The sequence below is a fragment of the Oikopleura dioica genome, chromosome XSR (genome assembly GCF_907165135.1).
Source record: "Oikopleura dioica chromosome XSR, OKI2018_I68_1.0, whole genome shotgun sequence".
NCBI lineage: Eukaryota > Metazoa > Chordata > Appendicularia > Copelata > Oikopleuridae > Oikopleura > Oikopleura dioica.
In genome coordinates this window covers 11,371,803-11,383,834 of record NC_137294.1, presented here as the reverse complement: position 1 = coordinate 11,383,834, position 12,032 = coordinate 11,371,803, and the positions used below count along the sequence as shown (strand labels likewise).

General features: G+C 39.5%; 1 protein-coding gene across 1 annotated transcript; it reads left to right on the top strand.

Moving 5' to 3' along the window:
- Positions 1-122: 122 nt before the first annotated feature.
- On the top strand, positions 123-2,178 carry LOC145708071 (uncharacterized). The gene is made up of 7 exons (XM_081785689.1): positions 123-239; positions 331-434; positions 581-719; positions 932-994; positions 1,413-1,554; positions 1,891-2,008; positions 2,072-2,178. Exons 1-7 carry the CDS (start codon positions 208-210, stop codon positions 2,113-2,115), a joined length of 642 nt encoding a protein of 213 aa, XP_081641815.1. The 5' UTR covers positions 123-207; the 3' UTR covers positions 2,116-2,178.
- Positions 2,179-12,032: the final 9,854 nt, after the last annotated feature.

Below are 12,032 nucleotides of genomic sequence, written 5' to 3'. Positions count from 1 at the left end.
GAAGAATAACTTACCAGAGGAAACGGTTTTTGCCTGCCCAGTGTTATGAAGGCGCGAGCAAAGAGTCTGATTTTAATCATATAAAAATGTTTCGGTTTGATTTGAAAAGCAAACAGTGGGCCCTGCGGAGAGATGCATTGCTGAGCAGCTTTTTTCAAAAAAAAAATTAAATATCTGAGGAGCACCAAAAAGTAAGAGAAAAAAAAGATGAGCAGGGCGAAAATGAGTAGAAATACAAGCAAAGGATATTCAATTTTTTTCAATATGAAATTTCTTGGAAATTCTTAGAAATTTGTTATGAACTCTAAAATGAAAAATATCCGCTTGAAGATCAAAATATGGCCGGTTGGCAATGAGATTTCAGCAAATAGACATTGCTGATGAGGCTTCAAATACTCAGTCCTATCTGAGCCACAACGATGTGTCAATTATGGGTAAGTGAAATAAATTTGCGAATATGAAAATTGCGCGCTGATTTATTAAGAGTTAAAATGTTAGGTCAGGCGAGCCAAAACCACCTCTTGTTTTAAAAATAGTGTTAATTGCTTTATGATATACAGGGACTTGATGCAATTTGTAGAGCTGGATTCTGGCTCCGAAACTGGCTCTCCAGCTGGGACGCCCGTGATTGCGCGAGTCAAGGATAGCTATTTGAACTCGCCAGCTGCCACAAGAGTCATTGCAAGTCTGAAAGAAAACAACTCTGGAATACCTTGCAGGAACGGTTAAAAAATGACACTGATGTTATCAAATATTCAGTTTTGTAACGGTTGTTTATGAGTTCATTTGAATGGCGAAAATTGAAAGTAGTGATCGCAACTTTGATAATTTCGCAACAGAACTTTCTTTTGAAATTGAAAATTTCTAAGAAAACCGTGACTCTTGATATCTACAACTATGAAAGAGCATCATCAATGTTAACCCCAAAAAGTCTAAGCAGCCGCGAAAATGCGAATAAAGATGTCACCTTGCAAAAGCATAGGAGTGGCCAAAGGTAATCAGTCCACGGCGGGGGGCATTTGCGCCAGATCGGGGTCGCCCAGCGCAAATTACTCAAAAACGCACAGAAAAAGTTTACTTTTTAAAAGACAGATCACACGGCTCATTTATCAGGAGCACTATCCATGAGCAGAAACTGGACAGCTCGTTTAGCTGAATTGCGAGAATTAACTTCCAGAATCAGAGACGACAATGCTAACTCGACTAGGAACAGATAAAAAATGAAGTCCCAATAAATTAAAGACAATGAAATTAGCTGCAAAATTAAGAAAAACTTCAACTTTTCGATTAAAAAATTTATCTCCGAGTAGCAGTTATAATGACTCCCGCCGAGGCTCGACAACTAGCTCTAGTCGAGATTTCGGAAGTTAAGTTCTCCTCCATGTCTTCAAATCGTAAATTTTTCCGTTCAGATGTGACACAGAAGGCGCAACAGACTCAAGAATACGCGACTTAGAGAAAGAGAATCAACGATTGCTCGATGAGAATATGCGTCTTCACAAAGAGCTGCAGCAAGCGAAGATGAAACAAGAACAGTTGAAAACGAGGCATCAGGTACTTTCTATTAAAAAGTTCAAAAAGAGCACAGAGTTGAAAATGCTTCTAAGTTATCGACAGTTAGGCTTTCGCCAAGTTGTATTTTACGGAAATAGGTGTTGATAAGAAGTGTCTTTTTATTGCTCAGTGAATATTGCTCAAAAGCTGTTTTTGTCTTTTTGGATAAATCACATGGCGAAAGCTTTTCCTGCCAAGTTCAGGGTGTGATAAGTTTGTCGACAACGATCTCAGAAACTGCCACAGTGAAAATCTTTTTCTGACCTCATAAAAGGACAAAGATCGCTCCCTTTTTTGACGTCAGCTTGGAAATTCGATTGTTGACTTCAACTTTAGAACGAAATCAAACGCGAAAAAGAAAGACAACTGCGCGAAAAAGAAGAAATCAAAGAAGTCCTACGAGTCGCTGTCAGCTCGATCCAGTCGAGAGGACCAAGTATCGACGTTTCTCCAGGAAAGAGTTTCGAAGAATGAAAATCAACTTTAGTTTAGTAGAAATTTGTTGAAATTCGTGAAGAACTAACAAAGGATGAATTACGACTTCTGAGCACGATAAAATAAAATTTAATTTCTTTGCCCGCTTTGTACATTTGATATAATAAACAATATCGAAGAATGCCAAAATATACCATCAGTTTACTGTCCACTTGAATTGAATAACAAAATTATTGAATGGCGCGACGGAATCAAATGAGCCAAACAAAGCAATCGAATTGATGGAATGAAAGTTTATATTATTTTCAGAGAAGTAAAAAACAAATTAGCAGAGTTTAAAAAAATAAAGATATCAAAGACTTTTGTTTCGTCCAAAACTAATGAGAAAACAAAGACTCGCGAAAATCGCCCACTTCGCCCACTTCGGACCTGTTTTAGTGTTCGCTGTTAAACTCACCTCATTCAGGGACTCGTCTGAACTGTCGTAGTTTCGGATGACGTTAGTTCTCACGACCCGAGGTGCGTTTTCTGGTTGATTCGTTGGGGCAGCTGGCTCTGTTGATGTCGAGGTTGTCTCTGACCGTGATTCGCGCAAATGAGAAGTTGATTTTTTCGTAGTTTTGATAGGCTTCGGAAGGGGGATCTCGCTTCCCTGTGTGATTGCAAAAGGAATATTGGAACAAGAAGCTGACCGAGTTGTTTTCCGAGCTCTTCTTGACCCTCTCTTTTTCGACTGCGACTCGTCATTGCTCGTGCTCGTGCTTGGTATGTTTTCAGAATTGCTGGTTGATGGAAAAACTGAAATAGGACTTGGCGAAGGCGAAGATGGCGATTGTGACGAAGCAGCGACTGACTCTTTCGAAGGCTGACTAAAATACTCATCAGCTTTGAGAATAATGAAGTCGTCCTCGTCAGAAGAGACTTTGTGGAATCGATGTTGACTGGTTGATTTTTTCCTTCTGTTCTCATTTTTCAAAGTACTGCTGCTGTTTTTCTTCTTGGAAATCCGCTTTGCACCGACGAATTTAACCGGCGAAACTGGGCGAGATCCACTATCCCGGCCACTCGTTCTCGAGGAGCCCCCTCGTCGAAGACGCTTTGGCTTGATGATCGTGTCTCCTGAATCTTTAGTGAGTTTCTCAATTTTTTACTCGCGAAACATAAATTTTCTTATTTAAAATTTTAAATGTCATTGCCCGCCTAAATAATGAGTAATAAATAATACCTGGCTCTGTTGATGTCGAGGTCGTTTCTGATCGTGATTCTCGCATCGTTGATTTCTTTCGAATAAAATGTTTTATCGGTTTCTTCTTCTCGTTCGGAACGTTATCAGGAGTTTTTTTTATGAGCCGTTTTTTAACTTTATGGAATGTGGGTCGTTGAGGAGTTTTCACGGTGTCCTAAAAAAATTCTTAAAATACAGTCCAAGTAAGTAAGATCTAAAGAATATGTATCTATCACTCGTAGACAGTCCAAGAAAGTAGACTACAGTGGATAGCGATTATAACTTTATTATTATTACCTTGGTCTCCTCGAACTTTTTCTTCTCCTCTTCATCCTCGGGGAGCTCAAGAGCCTCGTTGGTGACGGAGACGATGTTCTTGCCGTCGAATTCTTGGAGTTGCTGGACGCAGTACTCGTCGTTCGGCTCACACAGGTAGAGAACCTCGAAGCCTCGCTTTGTCACACGCTCGACAAAGGCGGATTTCTTGACAATATCGACAGACTCGCCAGTGATGAAGTAGATATCTTTCTGACCATCTTTCATTCGGCTGACGTAGTCTGTGAGGTTGGTGAGCTCCTCGCCGCCATCGAAGGATGATTTCCATCGGAGGAGCTTGGCGATCTTGGTTCGGTTGTTGGAATCCTCGTGGATGCCAAGCTTGATGTTTCGACCGAACTGCTCGTAGAAGATTTTGTAGCTGTCTTTGTCCTCGGCGAGTTCCTCGAAGAGTTCGATGCACTTCTTGACGAGGTTCTTTCGGATGACCTTGAAGATTTTGGACTGATGGAGATTCTCTCGAGAGATGTTCAAAGGAAGATCTTCCGAGTCGACAACACCCTTGACGAAATTAAGGTACTCGGGGATGATTTCCTCGCAGTTGTCCATGATAAAGACTTGTCGAACGTAGAGCTTGATCGAGAAGGGATCGAAGGGAGCTCGCTTGGGCAGGAAGAGAACGGCTCGGAACTCGAGCTGATCTTCGACGGAGAAGTGCTTGACGGCGAGGTGGTCTTCCCTGTCGTTGGTGAGGGACTTGTAGAACTCGGCGTACTCCTCGTTGGAGATATTGTTAGGATTTCGCGTCCAGATGGGCTCGGTCTTGCTGAGCTCTTCAAGCTCGGTGTACTTCTCTTTGGTGGTCTCCATCTTTTCCTCCTTTTTCTCTTCGTTCTCGATGGCCTTAGCTTCTTCCGGCATCCATTCTGGCTCAAAGAACTCATCATCGGTTTCATCCTTCTCCTAAATTCAATACAGTTTTAACCAGAACCTTATGTAATTAATCTTTAAAATTTTTAAAAATCCATGAATAAAGTAGGGATCTGGATTCGCTTAGCGAACTCGCCAGAAAGCGAGGCTTGGAGAATTTGCTTCGCTTTGCTTTCGATTTTACCAAAAAATAATCGTCGAACTTTAATTTAATTAGTTCGGTAATTCAGAAGATATTATTCGGTAAAATTAATGAAGGTAAAGCAAAACAGAGAGGAAGTCGTTTCTTAGAATACAGTGTCGACAAACTGACATTTCCATTTTTCATTTGGCGTGAATTGACTATTCAAATTTTCAATTTCAATTCAACGGCGGCAGCGAAAAAAAGAATATAAATTATGAAAATTGAACACAGTTGAAACCAGCGAGAGAATAAAAAAAGCCGCACAAAGGTAACAGCTGCGGCCAAAAGCTAAATTAATGATATTTCCTGCTTAAAATGTACAAGTTGCAGAGTTTATGTTCAATCGCTTTTACAGGAACACAAATCAGAAGTTAACTGTAACTTAGCAAGCAGCTAAGCAAAGAAAGATTGAACCATCAACGCTTCGCGGAAGCTCTTTATTTTTCCGCTTGTTCAAGTACAAAATCGAATTTAAATCAAATTATAGTTTTATCTTTGAGAAAATATCGATACTGAGAACTGATAATAATAAATTATTGTATTCGTTACATCGCTGTTACCTCTCTGTCAGTGATCTTCTTTCGATACATGCCGATATGTCTTTTGATTTGTCTCATAAATAGCCAATGCATGCTCATAAATCGCTTATGCATCTCGAATTGGTATATTTCATACTTGACAAATATATGACTTTAAGTATACAATTTGAGAAACTTACCTCCGATTTAATTCGATTCGTTTCGCGAATTTGGAGGATCAGGCCGAGAAGAGCACAAACTAAGAGATATGATAGCACAATCTGCCATTTCAGGCTTTCGTCAATAACATAGTCCATCTAAATAAAACTGCTGAATATTTCTGACCTTACTTGTCTTCATTATTGAAAAGAGAAAGAAGAGAGAATGTTACGAAGAGTGCAGAATCATATGTTAAATTGAGAGCTCAAAGTGTTAATTATATTAAGAAAATAATTCTAGAAATTCATCCCTAACCGAAAAAAGGCTCAAACAATCAGTAATTTTCGGGCACTCGACCGATAACCTCGCTACACTTGCTTTTCGTTCGGGTTTACAAATAAAATACTACGCAAATTTGATGCTACCCATTTCACCAAGATTCGCAATACTCGAGTTTTATTTATTCAAGGGTTCATTTTCTTTTGAATCAATTCAACCTTTGTTAATTCTTTTCAAAACACACCAAAGATAAATCCGATGTTTAACCTTCCGTTCAGCGCTGACTAAATTCCACTGTTTCAGAAGGATTCATGGTGATTTCAGCACACATAGGCATGGACTTTTGCTTTGCTCTCTCCCTGTCGAGTTTACTTGACGTGAAGGAAATCCGGTAAAAGTATCGTACGCAAGTAACTACTTCTGGGAGTCGCACAACTCGATGAAATTCCTTGAGAGCGCAATCGACGAGACGCTGATTGAAGGAGCCAAGACTGCTCTCAAGCATCTCCCGCGACGCTTTCTTGTTCTGCTCAATCTAGTTGCAAATGGCGGGTATGCATCGCAGAGCTACGAGAGATCCTATGTCAGTGTTTGACTGCGCTGGCGTGAATGTGGTTCTCAAGATGACCGAGTACGTCAAGCACGAGCGAGAAATCGCCGCGAAAATCAAGCTGCTAAAACGATTAGATTGGTTTCCGCAGAACCGATAATGTTTTCTGTGCCTTGCTTTTTGAAAACCCAAAGTAAAGTTGCAAATTCAAAAAGGAAGATAGATGTGTTGTCATTGACAGATTCGTCTGAGCGCACGCTTTACACATTATCCGGAATCCGCTGGAGAAAATATATAGATATGGAAGGACAGCTGGATTCTTACTGGTACTGGGAATTCGAGGCGATTAAGCGTAAAACGGAGTACGTGATAGCCAACTTTCGCGGAATGCGTGATCTGCAGCTTCACTTCAGTCAAAGCTCAGCCCCTTAGACAAGCTCAGGCGAAGGAAATGCGGAGACGGAGGCATGGCGTTCGCAGCGCGAGAAATCAATGAATTTGATTCTTTTTCAAGAACAGTTGTTTACCTCAGAGCCAGAATCATCTTTTTTGTCAGTTTCTGATGTTAGGAACTAGCAAAAAAGATGAATCCTCGGAGATTTCTTGTTAGATTGTCGTTCCTTATATGAATTTTAGCGTTCCTCTGCTAGTAAAGGACTCTTCGGTTTTTCACGTGCTGCCTTTACGCCCGCGCCAAGCATCTTCCCTCAGCAAAACGACTCTGAGAGCGACACAGTGTCGCCGACATTGACAGTGAAGGAAATTAATCTCGACAAAAAGAAACAGTGAGTCTCTTGGAGATGAACCTTGCCTTAAACCACGGGGACCAAAGTAGTCACCAGGTGGAATTTACGTTTGAAAGAGAATTCGACTAAGGCAATATTCTGTCACTTCTGATGCCTTTTGTGAATGACCCAATTTCGACGAAAACTTTTCGGGCGTTTTTGGTCACGTGAAAGAGCTCGATGTTCGAAAGCCAGGAAAAGCAATGTCAAAGTTTAACACTGAAGAAGAGTCCAAAGATTATTCGTTTATTTTTTATCGACGGGGGAATCTTTATTTCCCAAGGTATTTGAAAGAAAACTGCGCGGAAGAAACGACAAATTTAGTCACAAGCAAAATAAACTCTACCTGAAAATTTTTTATCCAGCACGTTAATATCGTTTTTTGTACTTTTTAGAAACATAAAATACATTTCTGTTGAAACAATAGGAGACATCAACCAGTCGTCGAAAGAGCTCTACAGAGAGTTTTCCGATGGAAAGCATGAACTCGCCAAAGCCGAGTTCACTATCGAGGTTCAAATTCCGCACAATATCATATTGTCAATATGGAACGAGGGCCACTTTTAGTTACAGATGTTAAACGGAGAATAATTGTCTTTGTGTCGCTTCTTTTTCTATAAGAGAGGTAGAAACAGCTTTTTTTCGAAAATAAGCGATTTTTGACTGGCGCTACAGACAAAAAAATCTTAGATTTTCAATTTTTTTCTTCATATTTAGATAGAAACATCTTAGATCTAGGAACATCTCCCTCGAAATTTGTTTTAATCATCAAATTTTTGGGTAATGGGGCTCAGAAGCAACTCATCTCTGCGAAATTCTCGATTTTCGCACATTTTCAACCTCGAATATCTCGAGTCACGTAATAGGAAAACAAATTTTATTCACATTTTTGTGAAGCTGAACCGCTTTTTTAGGAGCATTAATGAGGAAATTCTGTAAACATAAATAAATCTGATGTTTTCTTTTATGTAGCTAGAGTCCAAAATCGAGAAAGCTGTTTCTACCCCCATAAACGCATTTTATGAAACTTTTATTAGGCGAAAAACAGCAAAAACCACAGAAAATATAAAAAAACCAACGAGATAAATATGGAAACAGAAACAGTAAGAAAAGATCTATTAGACTAAAATCCCGAAATACGACTGTGATGGCGCCAGATCGGTTCTGCTCGTGCTTGTCGATACTCTTCCTCGAACTCAATTAACAAGAAAAGTTCGTTGTTGCGCCTCTCGAATTCCTAAAATGAGATGTCAAAATTTCAAATATTAGATCTAGATTTAGAAGGGATAACTTTAAATTTTGAAGATTTATTAGTATTGGATGAATTTACAAAATTTACTCTCCTCGTTGATTGCAAAAATAAAAATAGAACTTATTAGAAAAAAATATATGATAGCTTATGATAAAAACTCATAAAAATGAAGAGTTCTCTTTGTTGATTGCAGCTGAATAGGAATACTCCCACCGTCAGGTCGCAATCACACGATCTAGTGGTGAAGATTCTGGTTTTAAGGGTGTCAACAACGATCGGGTTAAGCCACGTCCAATAAGGTCATGAAAAGAATTTTTGTTATTTATTTGATGCTGATTCCACAGCTTTTTTCAGATCTTCATATCTCATCTAGTTTTCGAGATAGGGCCATTTCTATGGACGCGCTTATTCATAATTTGGCGTTCTACAGAAAGGCTTCTACAATGTCCATCCCGGGTTCTTCGACGTCGATCCCGACTTCTTCAACGTCGATCCCGGCTTCATAAGTTTCAACCAAGGCTTTTCCAACAATAATCTAATCTTGGAGAAGCCATGATCGACATTCAAGAAGCAATAATAGAAAACTGAGAAGCCGGAACTGGCATCTGAGAAGCTAGGATTGAATAAAGTGACGGCCGGATCGGATCGAAAGAAGCCGGGATTGACGCTGAAGATGCCAGGAATGACGTTTGAGCCTCCAGGATTGACGTTTGTAAAGCTAGGATCGAAGTTTTTTAAGCCAAAATTGAAGTTGGTGAAGCCGGGATTGACTGTGGAGAAGCCAAGAAAATAAAGTTATATGATCAATCAATTTTAATTTGGTAAAGCAAGAAAAAAACTCAAAAGAAATAAAAATCCCGCACTTCCCAAAATCCTGAATCGGCAGAATCCTGATTTGGCGATTTGAGAAATACGGGATTTCGAGAAATTTAGGATTTGAGAAATGGGGGATTTTGGGAAATGCGTGAGTAGCAATCAGCGCTAGAAAAGTCAAAAATTCTTGCGCTTTGGTGCCAGAAACGGGGATTAACGAGTGCAAAAGCTAATTTCATTCCTTTCTCTCATATAAGAAACGATTAGATATTTCATTCTAATCATAATGAAATTCGGAGCAAGTGGCAATTTATAACTGATAAGGTCGCCTGGTCGTAAGCCCTAGTATTTGGTTCGTTTTCGAAGTAATCCTTGACCGTAAGTCAGCGTATTCTTAGCAGCTGGGTGGCTTACCACTTTCGGGAACTTTTTAGTTCAGATAACCCGATGTTATTATTAAGAACAGGGGCTCTAATGAGAACCAACGCCCGAAGAAGCTCGAAAAATGAAGCAAAATTGAGGGAAAATCGTTAATCTAAGTTCACGGAAGCAAAAATTGGCCTTGATTTTTCTCCATTTTTTTGAGCTTCCTCCGGCGCTGGTTCTCACTAAAGCCCCTGTTCACAACTTCCGAGAATAGATTCTGATAGAATAGAAAATGCTCTACAATTTGCGTACTGAAAGGCTGGAGTATTCATCCCTTTCCGGGCACTAGAAAATTTCTAGTGCTCAATTTTGGACTTCAATTGCTACCTTTATGCCGAAAACCAAGTCGGATTTCGATGAATTTGGTACCAAAATGATCGCCGCGACCTGGAGATTCTTATTCTTTCTCAAATTAGAAGTAAGAAAGGCCATCATGGGGTCGATTTTTCTACCATTACACCTAATTTAAAAGTGACAGATTTCTTACAGTAGGTCATCTCTGATTAGGTAGATCTTCTATTTGGGCATTTTTATGAATTCGCATAAATGAAGGTATATTTAATCTCTCGAAGAGATTATTTATGAAAAATTTCGGGACATTTGTGACTGGCAGTGTCGAATGAGAAAGTAAGTCAGAAATATCGGGTTGCACCGTAATAATTGTTACAAAGAAATTATTTCGAATGCGAAACTCCCGATGCTTCAAACAAACTCTCTTGCTAAATAAATCGCTCTTAAATATTGTTACTGAATCTTCGAGTATATTAATATATAATAGATAGAAAACATATAAAACAAAAATTATAGCTAAAAACTTACTCGGATGAAGGCGGTCGCTCGCGTCTGCTTGTCCCAGATTTTTTCGCCCAATATAAATTTAGGTCTGGACCCACGTCGTGGTCGTTTTTCGCGCTGCGTTGCCTTAATAAATTTCTTAATCAAATAGAGTTGTATAAAATCTAAAGTATATAAAAAAATCTATAGTATATAATTTACTGTATATTCAAAAAATATTTCTGAATTTTTTTTAGAATTATCTTTCTGAAGTGGGATTTTCTTCGAAAATTTCGTCGCATTCGAAAAATCGCTTAAACTACCTGTTGCTGAGGGAGTTCTGGTGGTGGCGGTGAAGCTAGAACTGGAGATGGGGCGAGAACTGGTTGAGGGGCGAGAACTGGTTGAGTGCCGAGAACAGGCGCTTGGGCTGGGGCCGGATCGTCTTCGTCTTCGCTTTCGTCTTCGCTTTCAGCTTCGATTCCGTTTCTGCATGGGTTTCCAGCGGGGATTAGTCCATATGTTGCCACGTCCCATACTTTTGCTGGCAGGAAAAAGATGATTGCTATAACAGGTTATTTTGAGGCAAGCATAGATTGGTGGAGCGTTGGTCGTATGATAAGAATCGTATCTATGATGTCATTATTGTTTTATCGAATTCAGTAGCAGCAATTTTTGCAATCAATTCAATGATCTTCGACTTTTAAAGAGCGCTAGTACAAAGCGAAGCAAAGGAACAATGTGCATGATGAGCATAATTGTGGAGATTCTGCAAGCATTATGCAAGGCGTAAATCCCGAAAACATTTTGCTTGGTGGCGCCGATGAAGACACGCTGATTAAAAATTTAATCGATTGGCAAAAGGGCTTCTTGTCCGAAAAAATTGAGATCAGACGTGGTGAGTATGGCGTTAGTGTGTATACTGTCGAAAATCTAGAAGAGGACGAGGAACTTTTCACTTCTTATAACAATTATCTTATTAAACTTGATAAAGCTTTCGAGGTATATAATGTTTCATAACTGAAATATAAGAAAGTGACGCTTGTTTTCGGCCTTGAACGACAGAGTCGAAGTTAATAAAAGCTAATTCTTCAAACCGAAGCTATATGTCGGCCTCAAAAAAACCTGTTGCCTGTGCCCAATATAAATGGCAATATCCAGTGGATCAAGAACGACCAAAGGTCAATGCCGGGATCCGGGGCTGGAATGGGTTCGGGTGGAGTTGGGCTTGGTGGTGGCTTCTTGCCGGACCAGTAGAGAGCAGCCATTAAGCAGAGGGGCACTTGCTTAAAAATAATCAAAGTTACTCGTATAATGCTATACTATGAAAGTAAAACATGTAATCCTAAAATATACTTACAGCTATAGGAAAATATTCAAGCATACTGTGAAAAAGCTTACTTGGCTGCTATGAAATAAATACATGTTCTAGAGATTTTTTGATAGAATATAAAAAGCTGGGCGACCACTAGCAGAAAATTTGAAATCAACAAAGACGTTCCTGACGGGAACTCTCCCTCCAAATTTTACGAGTGTTCTTACGGGTTATATTTCAAATCTGATAACCGTTGCGTCCCTTCGATCTTCAAAAATAAACTCCGATAGCTAATTTTCAAACAACGTCGCCTCCAATTTCCGACAGCACATGTCGCGCAAATTTTTCCACAACACATTTTTTCCTTGGAATCTGATAACCTTGCGAAATCCATAAACAACCATGATCAACTGTACTTTGTTGCGAAAGACTTGCTAGATTTGCTTGTATTTGTAGCAACTTTGTTTTTTAAAACTCAAGAAATCAACGAGGAGAATTGAAAGATGGGAAATATATTTTGTTTCGAATTGAAGTGAGTATGTACAGAACTAACGCAT